This window comes from Pristis pectinata, chromosome 13, assembly GCF_009764475.1.
Source record: "Pristis pectinata isolate sPriPec2 chromosome 13, sPriPec2.1.pri, whole genome shotgun sequence".
NCBI classification, from domain to species: domain Eukaryota; kingdom Metazoa; phylum Chordata; class Chondrichthyes; order Rhinopristiformes; family Pristidae; genus Pristis; species Pristis pectinata.
Window position 1 is genome coordinate 25,483,649 of NC_067417.1, and position 21,577 is coordinate 25,505,225.

The window sequence follows — 21,577 nt, forward strand, 5'->3', positions numbered from 1 at the left end:
CATGGCTGCCAGATTGAGTTTCTGGCAGGTAGTGTGAGAACCAACACAGAGAAACAGAATACAGCAGCACAGCAGTTACTGGAATTCTGAAGTAAAGGATAATGCTGGGAAAGCTTAATGGATCAAGCAGTATCGGTGGAGAGAGAAAAATAGAGTTGCATCCTGCTAAGTGAAGTATGAAGCTGCAACACAGGCTAAACATCAAAATCAGTTTTCTACAGAACTAAGCAATCCCGTAATTAGTACATTGGATCAAAGCTGTGCAGACCTGCAACATCCAGTCACCAATGGTGGTGGGCAATTAAAGAGTTAATGGAAGGAGGCAGCTCCAGGAACTTCCCCACTGTCAATAACATCTTCCATCACCTTGACTATTGGGCCGTAATAACCCAGATGGGATTTGTCCTTTTTGTGAACAGAACATTTCCAGGCAATTTTCCACATTGCCAGGTAGATGTCAGTATTACAACTGCCTTAGAAGAGCTTGATTAAAGGTATTGCTCATTCTAGATCATAGGTCTTCAGAACTACAGCCTGGATGCTGATTGGTCCCATAGCCTTTGCTATGTCCAGTACTCTCAGCCAATTATTGATATCATATGGAGCGGATTGATTTGGCTAAAGATCGGCTTCTACGATGATGGGGATCTCATGAGGAAGCTGATATGAATCATCCGCTTGACACTTTGGGGTGAATGCTTCAGCTTTAGCCTCCGTGTGCAGGATCCACCTGCTGGCTCTTGAACCACAATTCAGAGCTGGATGTGACAGGACTGCTTTTATCTGATGTATTAGTTGTGGAATCACGTAGCTCTTGTCTAGTGCATATTGTTTTTGCTATTTAGTATGCAAGTAGAACTGTGTTTCAGCTTCACCTGTTTGGACGGCTCAAAGCTGAGCATGCATGAAGCACTCTGCAGCAGGAGCAAAAATAGATAACATGACAATCTGTAATCTAATGGCCTGGCCTATCCCTCATTCCACCAGTATTATCAAACCACTGGATGAATCGTGCAGTAGGGCATGCCAGTGACAACTCCAGATACACCTGAAAATGAGGTGGCACCAAGGTAAGGTCTGTCATGATCTTAGTAAGGCAGGCAAGAGGGGTGGATGGCCTTCTGTTTCTTATGTTCCAAACATACGCTCCACTTTCCAAAGACTTGTATCAGAGACTTTTCAGTTAAAATGGGACTCTCGCTTTTTATTTGTTTGTACTTCTCAATCCTAAGGAGTGCCTTTTAAAAAAAGATAGATGCTTTGGTTGAATTTTAGTGAGTTAACAATATGCTTGATCTTAGCATGCCTTATGAATTCTTAAAGTACAAAGCTTTCACATATAAATTTAGCAACATTTGTTAATGGTAAGAGGAATAAAGGTCCACTTTCTCAAAGTTCCAAGTTATTTATTCCTATTTGGACATTTAAGCATCTTGGGAATTATCAGTATTTACAGTCATTTAACAGAAATCATGCTGTTTTGGTAATAATCACAGTGACTTCTAATAAAATGTTCAATGTAACACTGAGTTTATTATAGACATTTTTTATTTTGCAATTTCACACATACCCATTACACTAATGCCAGTTTTGTCACCATACTTCATTTATTGGTACTAGCAAACACTGTCACCTGTATAGCCAAAAGCCATGCAATATAAGAATTCAAACTGATAAATATTGATAACATTACCTTTTAAACTGTATAATATGCATGTTGTGTTTTCTATATTAAACTGAGAATATACCTAACATATTGGTTGTAAAACATTTTGGGGTGTACTGAGGTTGTGAAAGATGCCATTAAAGAAAATAGTCTTAGCAACACTTAATAATGTTTGCTAATTACCATTTTTGCAGTATTTCATATTTTGTTCGATTCTGTGTTAAGAATGGTTAATATTGGAATAATATCAAGTCCATGGTGCTCCAGCTCTGAGGCCTCGTGTTTGTCTTTAACTTTATGGTGAATGTTAGCCCACTTGGGGTGGGCTATAGAGAAATATTAGTCAACTGCCTGTAATCCTAAAGAGGGATTTGTATTTCTATAGCATTTTTCATGGCCATGGAATGTCTCAAAACATTTTAAAGTTGAAGTACTCTTTGAAGTGTAACAATTTATAGTCTGAAGGCAAATGTTATGCTCGATAGCAAATGTCAGGATTCAGAATAATATTGGCAGTGAGAAAATTAGAAGTTGAGAAAGCTGGATTGAAAGTTGAGAAACAGCTGGATTCTGAAAAGTCTGCAAAGTGCAGAAAGGTGGCAAGATGGATGGGTTCAGACAGTTCGGTAGAGATAGCTGAAGGCTTTGCCACTGATAATAGAACAAAAGGAGAAGAGTAAGCAGGAATTAGAGGTAAAGGACTCTTAAAATTATTTTTGCAGGTTTCGGAGAGAAACAAAAGTTCTTAATGATTTTAGCAATATTAAGAATGTTTTATTGAAGGGGGCAGTGCAGTATAGGTAGAAGTTGATTTGTTGATAAATATAAAGGCTTTGAGCTAGCAACAAAGAATAGAGTGAAAACATTTCACAAGATTGAAATTTCTGTTCAGTCCACAAGAGTGACTCTGAGATTTCAGTCACCTGCCACTTTAATTCTGTCCCATTCCCACTCTGATCTTTTTACCTTTGACCTCTTTTACTGTTCTAACAGAGCCCAATATAAACTCAAGGAACAGTACCAAATCTTCTGTCTAGGCACGTTGCAGCCCCGGGACTCTTTCTTTTCTCTCTGTCTTACTGTCTTAGTCAAAGAGAATAGTCATAAGATTATGGAATGGGGTATGCTCCCCCCTACAGGATATGGGAGATTCAGGGACATTTATAATGTCCCTGATGACTGCAGTTACTGGAAGTGTAGCAGTTGGAGCTGCAGATGGACTTGCTGTGGAGTTTTTGGGATGGGGAGAATGTAGTAGACAATACATTTAGTGAGTTGGTAAATCCACAGGTGCAGAAAGACAGGAGATGGGTAATCACCAGGAAGGCAGTCAGAGCAGGCAGGTTGTGCACAAATCCCCTATGGCCATTCCCTTCCTTAACAGTTAAATCATCTTGGATTCTGTTGGGCGTGGCCTCCCAGGGGACATTCTGACAGAGGAGGGTTGAACAGCCAGAGGTTGTGGTACATGTAGGTACCAAAGACACAGGTAGGATGTCCTGCAACTTGAGCTTACAGAGCTAGGTAGCTGTTTAAAGAGCAGGACTTCAAAGGTTGTAATCTCTGGATTGCTTCTAGTGCCACAAGACAGTGAGTCGAGGAACAGATGAATGTGTGGTTAAAGGGCTGGTGCAGGAGGATGGGCTTGGATCACTGGGACTGTTTCTGGGGGAAGTTGGGAATTGTACAAGTGGGATGGGTTGCACATTAACCAGAGTGGGACCAACATCATTGCTGGGAAGTTTGCTGGTGTTGTTAGGAAAAGTTTAAACTGAGATGGCTGGGGAAGGGGACTCAAAGTATTGTTCAGATGGAGAGGTACAATCACCTAGAGGAGAAACATTAAGTCCAGGAGGCAGAACAAGCAAGTAAGTGCACAGTTCCCTTTGCAATTTAGCTTTGACTTCCATTCATCGAGTTTAATATGAGGAGAATAATTAGCAAAGTGGGTGAACTCCAAGCTTTAACTAATCTGGTGGTCTATGATATTGTTGCCATTACTGAGACATGGTTGAAGAATGCACAGGACTAGCAACTTGATACCCTTCAGGGTATAGAATTTTCAGGCAAGCTGGAGGAGGAGTAAAAGGGGAGGAGGTATTGCACTGTTAGTTAATGATTGCATTATTTCAGTGTTGAGGGAGGATATCCTAGAAGGCTCCAAAATTGAGGCTATAATGGATAGAGATTAGAAACAAAAAGGGTATCATCACTTTGCTGGGGGTGTATTGCAAACCTTCCAATAGTCGTAAGGAGATAGAGGTACTGATATGCAGCAAATATCAGAGAGTTGCAAGGAAAATGGGATTATTGTGTTGGGCTTGTAATTTTCAATTTCCCAAATATTAACTGAGATTGCCTTAATGTTAAAAGTGCAGAGGGGGTGGTTTTTGTAGTGTGTCCAGGAGAGATTTTTGATGCAGTATGTAGATGGACCAACAAGGGAAGAAGCATTATTGGGCCTTTGGGGAATGTACAGTAGCTGGCCAAGTGGAGGGAGTGTCAGTGGGGCATCATTTTGGAGATAGTAACCATAACTGTATATTTTAAAGTGGTTTTGGAAAAAGATAGGGATGGACCAGTGAAAGGTCTTAAATTGGGGAAAGACAATTTCATTGACATAAGGGAGGACCAGGCAAAAGTAGGTGGGAACATCTACTTGCAGGTAAGTCTACATCTGCACAGCATTCATAGGAGAAATAATGAGGTCAAAGCCTATATGTTCCTGTACGGATAAAAGCCAGGGGTAACAAGTATAGGGACCACTGGAAGCCAAGAGATGTTGAGGGTTGGATAAAAGGAAACATGTAACAGGTATGGGAAATAAAAAGGGGGGAGGCCTTTCATGAGTATAAAAAGCGTGGGGAGGCGTTTAAGAAGTAAATTAGGAAGGCTACAAGGAGTCAAGAGAAATCACTGGCAGACAGAAATTGGGTATATTCAAGGGCATTCTATATTAAGGGGCAAAGGTAGGATCCGTTAGGGACAATGTGAGCCATCTGTCCCAGAAGGTACAGATGAGATCATAAATAAATACTTCTCAGTGGTATTCACAAAGGAAACAGACTTTGTAGTTGGAGCATTCAATGAAGGGGAGTTGAAAGTCTCGTGGAAGTCTCAATAAATAAAGAGAGGTACTCAATGCCTTGTTGGGCTTAAAGATGGATAAATCTCCAGGACAGGATGGGAGGCAAAGAAAGAGTTTGCTGGGCCTCTGGCTGAGATTTTTAAATCTTTGTTGGTCACAAGTGATGTACCAGATGACTGGAGGAGAGCAAACGTGGTCTCCCTTTTTCAAGAAAGGCAGCAGGGAAAAGTCTGGTAACTATAGACCTGTGAGCCTAATATTAGTGGTAGGGAAAATACTGGAAAAATAATTCTGAGGTAGACTATTAATGATCACTTGGAAAGGCAGGGACTAATCAGAGACAGCCAACGTGGCTTTGTCAAGGGCAGATCCTGTTTGATCAACTGATGAATTCTATGAAGAGGTTACAAAGTTTATCAGTGAAGGCAGGGCAGTAGATGTTATTTGCATGGACTTCAGTAAAGCCTTTGATAAGGTTCCACGTGGGATACTGGTTCAAAAGGATAGGGCCTATGGGATCCAGGACAAGTTGGCAAACTGGATCCAAAATTGGCTTGACGTTAAGAGAGAGGGTGGCGGTAGAGGATTGTTTTTGTGATTGGATGCCTGTGACTAGAGATGTCCCACAAGGATCAGTGCTCCTCTGATTTTCACCTCTACAATGTCATGATTCAAATTGAGAAGTAGCTGTGTCCAGTTTGATATTTCTAATATTTAAACTTCTCCATTGAATTTTGTTAGGCTACTTTACCAAATGCAGCATTTGAATTTTAACCTAATTTCCTTTGTATGCAGTAAAATTTACTGATTAAGTGTGAAGCCGGTTTCATGTTTTCCCTTTCTATCAGGTTAGCTAAGGTGCCTCTTCTTTTCCCAGCTGATAACTTCACATTGACTTTGGATCAAATCTCTGTGTTCCATATGCTACTGCACATTATTCTGTGCCTTTTCCAACCACGCTATTGATGAAGCTTACTCTGGAATTAATACATAAATTTCCTTATGAATGTGAAGTATTTTTGTTTTGTTTCCTCACCTTTCGGTAAAATTGTACAGCCAGTATTGCACTAGCACAATAAAATATGGCGAGGAGTATGCCAAAGCAGGCTGCTGCAGCATCAGATCCAGATAAATCACAATTCATCCAGTTCAGTCCATACCTTGCATAAAGAAGCTCCCTCCTCTTGCAAACATCAGTAGCATTAATCTGGAGGACAAAATACAAGTAAACACCAACTGCTGCTGTGTAACCCAGAGATGCTAGTATATTGAATATTACTTCGAACATCAACCACTTCAGGGACATGTTATGTAAAAACTGAGCATCCTTAATCATAATACCCAGGGTGATGGCAAACATGGCAATGGACACTCCAATGCCTGCGTAGAGTTCAGGTGCTCTCATTACAATAAACTCTCGATCAAGTTTCTGTACTTCCTTTAGTTGTTCCCCTTCAAGTGGAGAATAATCGCTGTTGATGCTGAAGAAGCTTGTTGCCAGTCCACCATTACTGCTGTATCCTGAGAGAATAATGTATGATGCCACCACACACACCAACACCAGCATATTTAACATGGCCTCCAGCATCTGAACTATACCTGACAAGAAAGGAATAATGGGTGAGTGTTGAATTTAGGTATATCACAACTTTTCAACTCCTGTCTTCATTTGCTTTACATGTCATTATTGAAACAGAATAAATGTCTCTTTTTTATACTTTTAGCTAAATAACCTTGTGATTAAGGACTAGTTATTTGAAATAGATTGGTTGCAATGTCTCAGCAGGTTGTGACAGACTGGACAAAAGTAAATAAATTAAAACCATAAATGGAAAAAGTATACACCCCTCCTCTTTTCAGGAAGTACATGTGAGTGTGTGGTATCAACGGAAGATGAACATCCACCTTTCCCTTGTAAAACAATCTTTCTGATATATTTTCAATTGTGTGGCTCCCTAATGATCCATCATACAATAATTTTGTGCAATGCAAGGCAAAAGTCTTGACACCAATGTATATTTTTGTCTAATCTCAAATGAATATTCATCATTTCAACAAAACTTCTACCTGTAAAAATGTGTAAGTGCCCTTATCTTTCTATTCCTTCCTTGACTTCATATGTGTTCTACTTATCTCACCTGGCTTCTTTAACAAGTGAGCAAACATTGATGTGAATTAATACAGAATACTCCCAACTTCAAGATAGTCGAGAAAACCTCAGAATACCACAAGTTTGAAGCCGAGTTAAAACTGATCAGTTGTATTTGATGGACACCATATTCTGTTCAATAATATTGGAATATTTGCATTTGCCTTTAAATGAGGTGAATGATTTATCTTGCACTGTAGTTGCTACTGAAGATCACAGCTTCAGATACTTGGCTCTCAGGTTCCAACAATACTCACTATGTTCAGTCAAGTTGTTTGTGCAATGTGAAATGATGTAGGTAAGATTAAAAAAAACCATGACTTTAAAATGTAGGACCATAAAATGGTAATTAACAAAGTAAAATTACAATAGCAATCATAGTCATCTGTCCAAGAAGAAAATGCTAACAAATCAAAAACTAGATACCATGGCTGGTCAAGTATCTTATTAACTAAGTGAAACAACTCAGCATTAACTTGGTGAATGTGTGTTTTTGTGCAGTAGATGAAATATGATAATATCAACCTGCTGTTGTTGTGAAACCTAATTACATCGTTCAAGATTGATTTTATATCATTCTTCTCATACCTTTGTGCTGTTTCAACACATGCACAGTAAGTTGCATGGCAACCTAACCTAACCCAACCCAACCCAACCCAACCCAAAAAAATGGAGAAAGAGAAACCCAAATAACACCACATAGATTGGTAAATCAATTGACAGAAAATTCAAGTCCACCAAAATTCAAAACCACATATATTCCAAAATAATTCAATTTGTGTTCAGATGCCAAGGGAAGGGTCAAGGAAAATGAGCACTAAGATTAAATTGCAGAATGGACAAGTTCTTCTGGTAGCAAAAATGAATGCAGGAATTGAGTTCACCAAGAAAACTAGCTTTATTTTAGCCTCAAAAGCTTTTGAATACCAGATCAACTGCCTCTAATGAGTTTTGTAAAAGATTCTCCATTGAAAGAGAAACTGAAAGAAGCTCAATTTCAGAAGCACATCATGCCAATGATTATCTTCGGCTCCAAGTTCATTTTCAGTAGCCCACCATGAAAATGGAGGAAGCTGAAGACCTCTTTTTATCCCACTTTACATTCATCTCTACAGATTGAAGCAATAAATCATCTTAATAGATCCTGGAAGAAGCATATCTTACAAGTTATTAGTCGGCTAAGTAGGGACATGATATACATTTTATACAGAAAGGCTCGACCACATCTTCCCTGCTGTAAGGGTTATGTGTTCAGTTTTATGCTTTACTACAAATTATTTCAAATTAAAGTGGAATTTCCCTTTGTGATTTTAATAACTAAGAAAAAAATTGTTAAAAAATAAGACTCCCACCAAAAGTTTATTGTTGCAGATTTATAGTCACTGCACATCTAAAGCATCAGATTATGTGGTGCTTGTAGACCTTTCTCTCTCAGGATTTCAGCGTCTTGAATGGAGGGGGAGGGGGATAGGAAAGATTTGGAAGGATATGGGTCAGACACAGACAACTGGGACTAGCTTAGATGGGCATCTTGGTCAGCATGGATGAGTTAAGTTAAACAGCCTGTTTCTGTGCTGTATGACTCTATGATTCTAACCACACATCATCAATATTATTAAATATGGTTGAAAGCAAAACATCCTGGCAGCCCTTAACCAGTTTTTCCATGTAATAAAATTCAACAAAGTAGTCATTCAAGGCTGGCAACTCTGGGTCCCTCATCATAAAGTTAAGACTTGAAGACATTCTTCCTACATCCCAATTGTGAAATTGTAAAGGATCCTACAGTGCTCATTTTGTGCTTGAATGACTGCCATTATCACAAATCCAGGCTTTGTCCTTGTGTGTACTTGCAGATAAAGAGGACAAATCAAAATGCAATTCAATAAATTCAATAAAAAGACAAAGAGTAAAGACCAATTGACCATGGTTAACAAGAGGATCCGAAACTGCATTTTTTTCTTACAGTAAGCTTGAAAGCATGACCTCACAAAAGCCTTTAACTCTGTCAATCAAAGAAGCCTGCGTAATATCCTTCTCAAATTTGACTGCCCTCAGATTTTACATCTGCTGTGGGATAGGACACACGTCATAATATTAATTAATAGGTCCACAACAGACCCATCTGTTCGTGAATGCAGGATGGTTATCAAGCAAGGTTTTATCACAGCCCCAGAACTTTTCTTCCTCCTTCTTGCCATATTACTGCACCTTGCCTTCAAAGACCTTGCTGCTGGATTGGAGTTGATCTACAGGACAGATGAAAAAATTTTCAACTCATGTTACCTCCATTCCTGAACCAAAGTCACTCCTGCCTCAATCATGGAGTAGGTTGATGATACATGCACATCCCCAAATTTGGAGATGGAACTCCAAGCCATTGTTGACCTGCTCTGAAGCATGCGAGAGAATGGGCCCTAAACATTCAAACAGAGGACCTTTTCTAATTTGTCCTCACTGCATGTCATCTATCCTGACATTAAAGATCCGTAACTAGATGTGGACCGCTTCCCATATCATGGGAGCCACCTCTCAGCAAAGGCAGACAGCAGTGATGAAATTCACTGTTGCGTTCAGTGCCTTTGGTTATCTGAGAAAAAGAATGTTTGAAAAACAAGACCTCAAACCTCGCACAAAGCTCATGGTGATCCCTGTCTTCCTATATCCTTTATTGACCTGGCCAACCTACCTCAAAGCACCGCAGCGATATTACTCATGCTAGATCCACAAAGCAGACTATCAGTGTCCTCTTGAAGGTCAACATCCCCAACCATGAGGATATAATAACATCAGTCGGCTCCATTGGGAAGGCCATGTTATTCAAGTGCCCAATACCAGACCTGTGATACTCTATTCCAGGTTCCATTATGGCAAGAGATTGCAGGGAGGTAGAGAAATGATTCAAGGTCATTCTCAAAGCCTCTTTGGCTTGTAGGAAAACTAACTCATAAACCCTTAGAATATAGGATGGCACCAAGAACATCAATCTTCTTCCTTGGGAGTAAAGAGGTACCTCCAATCACTAACCCTGTCAAACACTTTCTGCCCCACCTGTGACAAAATCAGGCACCTCAGAACCCACAGAATTTAGAGTTGAAGCAAGTCATCCTCGACAATGAGGAAATGCAAAAAAAAAATGAAGCAGCTAAAGCCAGAGGAGATAACAAATCTGACCCCAATCAGGATGAGAAAAAAAATAAATGGGGAGAAAAATGTTATTCCAAGTTGCTCATTCCTGTTTGATTCTGTTGGTTAATAAGATTATTAGATTCCTGTGTTCAAGTGCTTACCCTAACACCAAAGAATTTTTTGCAAGGTATATAAACATTCAAAATTTGGGGAAATTTCTAAAACTAAAATTGAGGCTTTGAATAAATGTATTAGCTTTCATCAATAACAGTGAAATTCATCTTTTAAAAATAAATTCAATGTAATTTGGTTCCATTCTACTGATGATTCTACTTAATTGAACAAAAACAAAGACAAAGAGAACATTAGTATGTACTTTAATAATATTAAAAACAATGTATTTAGTCACCCAGAATAATATAAAGAAAATACTTTTAAGAAATACATGAAAAGGTATAAAGAGAAAAATGCTGTTATAAATTCATGTTTTTCTATTCATACTGTACAAAGCAATCTTAAAAAACAAAGTAAAGGTTAAGCATATTAAAGCTAAATTTACTCTATAAACTCAAAATGTAAATAATCTCTAGTTATAAGTTCAGTAACTAAATAATTACAATGAAGCCTAACAATTCGTGACTCCATTTTGTATTTGTTTAGAATTGCAATTGTGATTAACACCATCTAGCATATGGGATATTTTAAACTCTTGTGAGTGAAGACACCAATGACTGGAGAATGGAACACAATTCTCATTTTTGTAGGACCAGCATTATGTACTTCGAGATAAGGTAAACGAATTTTGATTTTGTTCCCACAATATCTTTAAATTTAGTGTAGCAGTTAGCGTAACGCTATTATAGCACCAGTGACCAGGGTTCAATTCCAGCCACTGTTTGTAAGGAGTTTATATGTTCCCCCCGGGACTGCATGGGTTTCCTCCGGGTGCTCCAGTTTCCTCCCACATTCGAAAGACGTACGGGCTAGGAAGTTGTGGGCATGCTATGTTGGCGCCAGAAGTGTGGCGACACTTGCAGGCTGCCCCCAGAACATTCTATGCAAAGATGTATTTCACTGTGTGTTTCGATGTACGTGTGACTAATAAAGATATCTTAAATTCAATTTCAGAACAGACTAGAAAATATTTCTATTTCTATCACCAACTATCTTTTGACCTAATGGTTTAATGCTAAATTATAAGCAACTGTGGGCTGTCACTTGTACTAAATGTCTAATATTATTTAAATCACCATTGTTCTTACAATTATCTGGAGACTTTGATCCTACTGTTTAGGAATACATTCCTCAAGTTCTGGAGATGAACAGAAAATGCACAAAATCCATTAAGACAACATAGCACCCTTCCCTATTTAAGATACGGATACACCAACCTTTTTGACTGGTTAAGCAAAAATATGGGGCAGATAAACAGGTCTAATTTGAGATGAAAAATTGTTCCATATCTGTAACTCATCTAACCGCATAGCACATGCAATTATTAAAAGGAAACTAATGAAAGGACCCATCTGATATTGGGTTTGTTCATTTCTGCCTTTAAACCTTAGTTTTCAATACAATATTTGCAGTCCACTCAATTGTTGTACTGTGAAAAGTTGGGATGGTGGGATTAATGCTTCCTTCTATATTACTGTCCACTAATACTATCTCTTGAGATAAGGAGGAAGACAGTCACATCTATTCATTGTCATAAGACAAAATGTAAGTCATTTTACTGCTTCTATTCAGCTTCTCACTATGTTTCACTATAACAGTGATTTCCTTATTGTTAGGTAAAAAACTGTATGTAGAGATGATCTGAACCTTTAAACATTAATCCCTTCCACATAATCACCTTCTCTTGACCCCTTTAATCTTCTAACTTTTTTAAATGCCAAAATCGCTGCTGCTGCATTGAGCAGATATACTATGACAGCCAGGCAGCCAGACAGACCACCAACAATATCAGCACCATGCAGACTACAGTTAAACCCTTCATACCCTTTACTTTTGTACATGCTCTCCCTCTCTTTACATACTTGTGAATTGTAGCCCTCAATTAGGTGTTGAAAATAGAAATAAACAGCAGGTATATAGCCAAGTGCTATTGCTATATCCAGAGCACATTCAATAATCATTAAGAAAGGAAACTGCCAAGGTATTCGAGCTAGGCCTAAAACCAGTAAAAGGCATGCCAAAGACATCAAAGCCCCACTATATGCCATGGTGGCGATGACTGCAGGCAGCTTTAGCTCATAAAATGCAACATCCAATTCCTTTACTTTTTCAGCCTCTGCTCCTTGAAATCCACTATAGGCTGATCCAAATGTGTAGTAGTAGAGACTTCCTAGGCTGGAGAGATCTGTGTAGCCCCCAGTGCCACTGTAGGAGATTGCCCCACACACCAGAATTAACAGATTCAGCAACACCTCCACCAACTGACAGAGACCTGCAACAAAACAACCAGAACACAGCCAGCTATTATCTACTTGCCAAGATGTGAACTTTTAACTCTTTCACCTGAAGACTAGTGTGAAAATGAAACACAATCTACTGAGAATTTTACCTAATTTGTTTCAAGTGCAAACGTGCATTTTCTAGATAAAATACAACCATCCACCTGTGGGAAGAGAAACAGAGTTAATGTTCAGGTTGACTCTGTGTCTCTTCCCACAGATGTGGCCTGAGTATTTATAGCATTTTCAGTTTTTATTTTAGGTTTCCAGCATATGCAGTTTTTTAAAAATTTTCATTTACAATCATTACATATTATTAGAACAAAATAATATTACCATGTCATGTAGTTTATCAAGGTCCATATGGAAGCAACTGTTTCTGAATTTTGAATGTTTGAATAGGCATTCATTTACAGGAAAAATCATAAAAAGAACAGGCTATACAGGCAAGTCAGAAATGAAAGTACAAAAAACTTGGTGGTGATTGAAATGAACTTGTATATTACCAGGGATAGTATAAAAAGTTGACAATTTGGATGATACAGATGAAATAAGATGATCTGTAAACATTCCCCTTTGCTTTTTTTTCCACAGATGCTGAATTTGCATCAATAAATAAATGAGCCTACTTCTCATGTCAGATAATACCATCCTTGAATGCTAAAACTTGTAAAGTTGTAAAGGAATCCTCTGGAAAAATTGCCATCTTCATCTCCCGGTTGCCTGCCATTTCAATTCCCCTTCCCATTCCCACAATGATCTGTCTGTCCTCTGCCTTCTCCACTGTCAGGGTGAGGCCAAACACAAACTAGAAGAACAACATCTTGTATTCCTTCTGAGTAGTCTACAACCCAATGATAAGAACATTGAATTTTCAGAATTCAGGTAGCCTGCACCTCCTGTGCTCCTCTTTACTTCTGATCCATCCAGATTCTCGCACCACCTCCCTGCACCCCCCCCCCCCCCAACCACTATCTGCCCACCATCCCTCCCTTACCTGGTTCCACCCATCACCTTCCTTACTTATCAGATTCCATTTAACCCCTTTTTATCTCTCTCTAATCGTCTCTACCTATCACCTACCATCTGCTGTCTCTTAGCTCCAATCTCCTCCCTCTCCATCTCCTTGGTCCATCTGCCCACCTCACCTGGTTCCATCCATCAGCCGCCAGCCCTTACCTCATCCCTTTCTCTCAATTCTTTATACTGGTTCTCCCCTCTATACTCTCAGTCCTGATGCAGGGGTTTGACCTGAAATGTTGACCATCCCTTTGCCCCCACAGATGCTGCTTGACCCATTGAGTTTTTCCAGCAGTTTGTTTTTATGCTCCTTTGAAAAATGAATTCAATTTTCCAACTAATCCCAGATTCCTTTAGCTCACCAGGCATATAACACCGGTGCTGATTTATCTAATGAAGAAAGGAAGGTTTGTTTGGTGGAAATGGGTTGGGGAAAATCATGGTTCAGGGTGGGAAGGGAAACCACTACTTCTAACAGATTTAAAAACAGAAAATGCTGGGAAAGCTCAGCAGGTCAGGCAGCATCTGTGAAAAGAGAAATAGTTAATGTTTCAAGTCCAGGATCCTTCTTCAGAACAGGAAATGAGAGAAACAAGTTAGTTGAAGTAGCAGAGACGTTGCAGGTGGGAGATGGAGGGAACAAAGGGAATTTCTCATATAGGGTGAAACTGGAGACCTAATGTGGCCGTTAAGATGCAGTTAAAATTAGATTAAAGAGGAGACACAAGACTGCAGATGCTGGAATCTGGAGCAACACACAAAGTGCTGGAGTACAGTGGGTCAGGCAGCATCTATGGAGGGAAATGGACAGCTGATTTTTTGGGTTGAGGACCTTCATCTGGACCTTTCTTTGTCAGTTCCTTTGATCTGATCTTAATCTGATTTTTAATTACCCCTTAAATGCCACGTTAGGTCTCCAGTTTCACACTATCACAGAGGTTCCTTTTATTTCACCCTCCCCCACCTTCTCTGCTATATTGACTAACTTGTTTCTCATGATGGGTTATAAACCCGAAACGTTGACTGTTTCTCTTTCCATGGATGCTGCATGACCTGCTGAGTTCTTCCAACATTTTATATTTTTATTTTAGTTTTCTAGTATTTGCAGTGTTTTTTTTATTATTTTTACTCCTAACTTTTTTCAGAAGCCTCATTGGCCCTCAGGATTTGTTAGTCAAATGATCATTTTTAAATGTTGTGACAATGTGCCTTGAAAGTTCTTTTAATATACTCCCACCACACACAAGTAGAGGACTATGTTGTACCTACAATAAGCAAGAAGACAACACAACTTGCGTGCTTAGATAGTGCAGTCACATTGCTACTAATAGGCATAGCAAATTATCAATGTGTGTATACATCCTTTGCTATCCCCAGGAATGGTATGCAACATCAAAACAAAATGTGGTAGATTTTATTCACTGCTTTAACAAGAATTTAGCTGGGCTGATTACTCCTCTTAGTAGAACCTTTATGATTTTCATTCTATTACCATACAGCGTCCTGGGGAGTGTTGTAGAACAGGTATACAAGGTGGTGAAGCCTTCAGCGGATGGGACCATGAGTACCAGAGCTGGGATGTCATGTTACAGCTGTACAAGACATTGATGAGACCACAACTGGAATATTTTGTGCAGTTCTGGTTGTCATTCTCAGGGAAAGATGTGATTAAGCTGGAGAGAATGCAGAAAAGATTTACAAGGATGTTGCCAGGACTGGAGCTTTTGAATTATAAGGAGATTCTGATTAGACTGGGACTGGTTTCCTTGAAGCGAAGGAGGCTAAGGAGTGATCTTAAAGAAGATTATCAAATCATGAGGGGCATTGATAAGATGGATTGTCACAGTCTTTTTCACAGGTTAGGGGAGTCTAAAACTAGAGGGCATAGATTTAAGGTGAGAGGGGAAAGAATTAAAAGGGGACCTGAGAGGTTTTTTTTCCACACAGAGGGTATTGGATATATGGAACGAACTGCCAGAGAATGTGGTAGAGGCAGGTACAATTACAACACTCATAGGACATTTGCATGGTACATAGTTAGGAAAGCTTTAGAGGGATATGGGCTAAATGCAGGCAAACGGGGCTAGCTCACGAAGGTACCTTGGTTGGCATGGGTGAGTTAGGCCAAAGGGCCTGTTTCCATGCTGTATAACTCTATCACTCTATAGGTTCTGCAAAACTGAAATTAAAAAAAAAGAGTAAGAGTGTATGTTGTAATGAAAGATGGTTAAGTGATTCGTGGACACAACCGGTTAAACCAGAAATGTTCCATTCTTCCTGTCCTCAATGTGACTCACTGCAGCAACTAAAAACAGACAATGAATTTTGACAAATTTTTTCAGTTCAAAACAAACTTCAAAAAAACAATTTCAAATTAGGAAGAAGAAAAAGTTGATACAGATCATTTTGCCCTAACAAGCATGGATTAGATCACTGAATGTATCTTTTCAACCTGTTTACTGTGAATGTTAAAACTCTTGTCATATAAACACCGGCAACTTTCAGACCAAGATTGCAATTAACATATACTTCAGTTGCTGGCTCATGAGGTATTCAAAATTGGGACCCAAAATGCTACTGAACATGGGACCAGGAATGAATTACTCAGCCAAGCTTCATAGACATGGCAAAACAAATATTCTCAGTGCTTTAGAACTATTCCTCTCAGCAGAAAGCAGCTATCGTTGAGAATAGTTTAGGATTAATCTTATAGCTTGAGTGTTTCTGTTATATCAAGGAAAGTACAAACATTTTTCTAAATAACTCTCCAATGCTGTATTGCACCAAAAGGGTTGAGGAAACTTATTCATACTGACCATGCAAATATTAATCCTCAAATACACACTAATTTTAGAAATAGCCAGCAATATAATGTTCTGCTGTACAGACCATGTAAACTATGTAAACAACTCCTAGATTTATTTGTCAAATATAAATTTAATAAATTAGAAGCAGATTTATTTACTTTCAAGGAAGCAAAGGCAAAATTACTGCAATTAAGATCTGGTGCTAAGACTGTAATTTGTTTACTCAACACTCCCTGCTAGCATATAACTGGATCCTGTTAAAGATCTAACTTAAAATTCTCAAAGCTAATTGTAAGTCTCTCCATGCATTGCCATTTCCTGTCATAATAATATCCTTTAACCCTACAACCATCTGAAATGTCCATACTCCTCCAGTGCAATGACTCAAACATTTCCAAATTTAAATTTTCCACCACCAGCATCTGCTGCCAAGGCTTAAGTGAAATTGTTTTTTGAAATGATTCTCTTCCCCACCACTCTCTTTCCTCCGTTAAGACCCTCCTTAAATCCACGTGTTTGAACAGGCTTTTGATCATCTGTCCAAATATCTCCTTATGTAGCTCAGTGTCAAATTTTGTTTCACACCAACTCTGTGGAGCACTATTTTGCCAATGTTAAAGGCAAAAGCAATTTAGAAATTTTCGTTTCCGTTATGTGAAAACCTTTACTGTTTACTGTATTAAATCTACTCTTGCTATCTTACCTCGATTTGTGCAGAGGTAACGACACCTATAACAATTTAGAATTTCTCCCGAATCTTCTTGCTTGAAGTAATGCATCTCAGATCTTTTATCTTCAGTTACTACATATTCAGGTGACACAGTTTCAATGTAGCTATTAAGAATAAGAATAAAATGTTTATTCTGTTGTGGCCTGAAAAATCTCTCAACAAGTAAATTATGTGGTGAAACTATTCCAAAAACATTGGCTATAAGATATGACCATCTATAAATAATATATGAATTAGTTTAAAAATATCTAGAATTGAGCTTTGTCCATATGATGTCATGGTGACTACTGCAACTCAGCCTGGGGAATTGATTGAAAATGGTTAAAAGAATAATTAACTGAAAATGGTTAAAAGAATAATTGAATTGAGGATTTAATGTTAAGAATCCTTTACATTAACAGGTATCCTTAAACCGTTACGTTTATTTTGCCTTGTGGCCCCAATAAAGGATCTAACTGAAGTCCAGAACTCATTCCTGTATGACATTTCTGTTTACAACTGAGATTGCTTGAGAGAAAATACTAAATTAATGCCAACCTACATGTGGATGTATTGTTTTAATTAACTTCAAATTGATGTCATTATTCAGTTTTTAAACTCTTATAGGCATCTAAAGTCCTTTACCCCATTGCCCAGCTTGCAACTTTCATCAATCTGAGATGCAATTCGATCATAGGTTTTTTTTCCACTTTTTCACTGACTTAACATGCAGGTGCTAAGCGAAAACAATCAATCTCACTTATGGTGTCTTCCATTATGAAGTGCACATTTCACTAAATACAAATTGAACAATATTTTGACTACCCATTAATTTTCTCCAGAACTTACATAAGCATCTTACTTTTTATGTCTGTAAATTTGTCCATTATCTGGAATTTCTTTTTCATTTCTGTAATTTGGCTGGCGCTTACTATGTGATGTGTTTTCATACGTTTGTGAATGATGTTCCCTTTCACGTTTGTAAAGATGGTCTCGATTCTCCCTTTTACGATATTCCCTTTCCATTCTGTGTTCATCCTCCCTCATACGATATCCATGATTGTGGGCATCTCTAACTCGCGATCTTTTCTCTTCATGTATTTCCCTCCCCGCATCTCTTTCCGGATCCCTGTTTCGTTTAGAGTGATCTCTTCCTCTGGTGTTTCTGCTGCCATCATCCTGAGTTTTGCGAGGATGGGAACGATTATTATGATGTCGATGGTTACGGTGGTGCTCCTTCTTAGGACTATCTTGTTCACTTAAATTTGTTTCAGCCTTGTTTTTGAGGTAGTTTGCTGAGTGGGCCATCTTCTGTTGAAATAACTGGGGAAAAAAAACACTACAAAGTACTGTATTTATTAAGCTATGGTACAGTAAAATCCCAATAGTTTAGAAATCCCCATGGTTCAGCATGTGACTTACTGGGTGATGGTTCCCATACTTATTTTAAACTCGGATTTCTATTCTCCTGTTCTGTTTAAATTTACCCAGGCCCCTTCCAATGTTTCTTTTAAACTCACCAAGGCCCCATTGCCACAGTCCATTTAAACTCATTGGGACCCTGTTCCCACATTTCTTTCAAACCTACCAGTGCCTTGTTTCCACATCCAGCTATGTCAATTGCTAATCTTTTCATCACTTAACAAAGATTTCAATCAAAATATTCTTGAATTCTGGAAATATTTTAGAGTATTAGAATTCTGTATTGAAAAAACCAAACTGCTGGAGGAACTCAGTGGGTCAAGCAGCACCTGTGGGGGGGGGGGGGGGGGGGGGGGGAATTGTGGACGTTTCAGGTCGAGACCCTGCATCGGGCTTTGCAATGATGGGTGAAGTGTGGACTCATTCAATATCGTAACTGTGCTGATCACCATATTATGAGCCTCCTCCGCAGAGAATTAAATTCTCCGACTAAACTAGCTCAGCAAACTAAAATTTAACTTGACCGAAATATATACAGACTGCTCAGAATACTGAAAATAAAAAAATGCAAATGCTGGAAATCTGATGTCACAAAAACAGAAAATCTGGAAACACTCAGCAGGTACGGCAGCATCTGTGGAGAGACGAACATCCTTCCCAGCTCTGACGAAAGGCCCTTCGTTAACTGTTTCCCTTTCCCCAGATGCTGCCTGACCTGCTGAGTGTATCCAGCATTTTCTGTTATTACTCGGAATACTGCTCAATTAATCCTGTAGTTAACACCCCGTACTATTAGTTCTGAGGTTTAAAGACTGTTGAACATTTCCGTCAATGGTTCTTAAACGAACAAATCAGGGAAGTTATGTCCTAATAAAGTACCTAAGACTGAGTGTGGTCCTCCGATTACAGCCTGCGGCATCTGTCCACGCACTGCTGAAAGTGACCCACTCTTCGCCCCAAATTGAAACCTCTTACCAGCGGGAAGATTTTTTTTGGAGCAATCTGAGGTTGTGCTGATCACTGATCGTCTTCATAAAAATGTGCACTACACCAAATGTTTGGAAATCCGACACCACGGCACCTGATCGAAACTCGCTCAGGTGAAACTCGACTGCGAACCAAAACATGCCTGAATCACAATGAGTCCTCGTCACGGTAACACCTCCGGCCCCCTGGGACGGTCCCTGCAAGAGAAACCTTGTGGGGAAAGTGCACCTGGAATCACACAATGCAAGCGATCAGTGCAGGCTAAAGATGAGAAAAGCACCAATACGTTCCGCACTTGTTTTTTTTTGTTCTTATAACTAACTCTTTGAGTTTTAATGAAAATCGTAGCTGTATCTGCTAAAACTTCTTAAAACTACTCGAACTGTCGAGCTTACGTTTCAGTGTTTCTATGGTAGCGACGGCTCATCTTTCCGGACTCCTTCCCACTTCCAGAAGCCAGGCCCCTTCCTCGGCCGGAAGGTTCATTCAGTTGTGCTGTTGGTTAGTGAAATCCAGGGGGAAACAGGTGTCACCTTCCTTTGTGATGGTCGTTATGAAAATCCATTTCCCAAAAGTATACATGGCTGAGGACAAACAATACATTATTTGGTCTCTCTACCCACCCATATTTATTTTCTTGATTTATCACAAGATCACAAGACAAAGGAGCAGAAGTAGGCCATTCGGCCAATCGAGTCTGCCCCATGAGCTAAACTAAACTATTCCTACCTAGCCCCAATTTCCAGCCTTTTCCACATATCCCTTGAAAGCTTGACTAATTTGATACCTATCAATCTCCTCCTTAAACGCCCCCAATGATCAGGCCTCCACAGCTGTATGTGGTAAAGAATTCCATAAATTCACTACCTTCTGGCTAAAGAAATATCTCCTCATTTCCGTTTTAAACGGGTACCCTCTAATTCTAAGACTGTGCCCTCAAGTCCTGGACTCATCCACCAAGGGAAACAGCTTAGCCACATCTACTCTGTCCAGTCCTTTCAACATTCAAAATGTTTCTATGAGGTCCCCTCTCATTCTTCTGTACTCCAGTGAGTACAGTCCAAGAGCTGACAAACGCTCATCGTATGTAATTTGTAATATCTGCTAGAAGTTTACTGAATTGTTAAAAGAAAGCAACTAAGCAAGTAATACAACTAGTGGGATGTGGGACTGAATGACCACAAGAGCAGGATTTAAGTCAGCAATGTTCAGACTGGACGGTGTCCTGGTTGGGCAGAGAACCAAAAGCTCAGGTCCCCAAGAAGCATAACAGAAAGCCAATCTCTGTATCTGGTACAGAGAGATGCAGCACACATTCTCTGTCTTAGCCTCATGTCTGGGATTTAAACTACAATGAAAGCAGAGTTGTCAAAGCTCCTGGGGGAAAAATGTGACATTGCTATTCTAAACAAATGGCTAACCCCTGAACAACTTCCAGGCTCTGTGTGCTAGAAGCTCTGCACTTTTTACAATTCAAAGTATTAATCTGGATGGCAGAATGGCTGATGGTATGGTCCAGCAGCCCCACATCCTACAATCCATGAATAAAGTAAGCCCAAAACCACAACCTGCAACCTGGAATTTCAATACGAAAACAAGGCACTTCTGCCTTTTCTAGCAAACAGCACCACTTAAGGAAAGGTTGAAGTAAAATGAGCTTTCACTTTGGAAAGTACATGCCTCAAGGGTGACTTATGGAGAACTAGAAGATCATGAAAAAAATATGGAGAAAATTGACTTGGAATATTATATTTGGAGTAACCAAAGCAAAATTAGCAGAATGGAGCTTTATGATTGACATCAGAGTAACCTTCAAATAATGAGTGACCAACACATGGTATACACTTCCGGACAGAGGCAAAAGGCTATAATGATTTGAGAGACAATTAAATATTATAAATAGTCCATTTACAGTTAATGTGATGTATGAATTAAGATAGGTCAAAGGATCAATCCAATCATCATAGTCTAAACATAGTTTGAGACATAACTAAATTAGGGAATAATGTACTGTCTCGAGATTTTAATTTCCACCGAGATGTTCATGTTCACAGTTTCTTAGGTTCACTGCCAATCACCCAATTATGCCCAAGTTTTCCTTGCTAAGTGCTAGATCTTTAGTCATTTTTGATTTTCAAGTTCTTGAA

At 39.1% G+C, this 21,577-nt stretch overlaps 1 protein-coding gene across 3 annotated transcripts; it reads right to left on the bottom strand.

The window, feature by feature from the left end:
- Nucleotides 1–1,113: 1,113 nt before the first annotated feature.
- On the bottom strand, nucleotides 1,114–20,014 carry LOC127577529 (MARVEL domain-containing protein 3-like). 3 transcript variants are annotated; one of them, XM_052028778.1, is made up of 5 exons: nucleotides 19,826–20,014; nucleotides 19,323–19,658; nucleotides 17,884–18,344; nucleotides 17,016–17,146; nucleotides 1,114–6,353 (listed from the first exon to the last, which is right to left on the bottom strand). In XM_052028778.1, the coding sequence occupies exons 3-5, from the start codon at nucleotides 18,327–18,329 to the stop codon at nucleotides 5,755–5,757; spliced, it is 1,176 nt and encodes a 391-aa protein (XP_051884738.1). In that variant the 5' UTR covers nucleotides 18,330–18,344; nucleotides 19,323–19,658; nucleotides 19,826–20,014; the 3' UTR covers nucleotides 1,114–5,754. The 3 variants fall into 3 exon arrangements, with proteins under 3 accessions (XP_051884738.1, XP_051884737.1, XP_051884736.1); XM_052028777.1 differs by lacking the exon at nucleotides 1,114–6,353 and adding an exon at nucleotides 10,429–12,478 and having other exon boundaries at nucleotides 19,419–19,658; nucleotides 19,826–19,931; XM_052028776.1 differs by lacking the exon at nucleotides 1,114–6,353 and adding an exon at nucleotides 10,429–12,478 and having other exon boundaries at nucleotides 19,826–19,931.
- Between the last annotated feature and the right edge of the window lie 1,563 nt (nucleotides 20,015–21,577).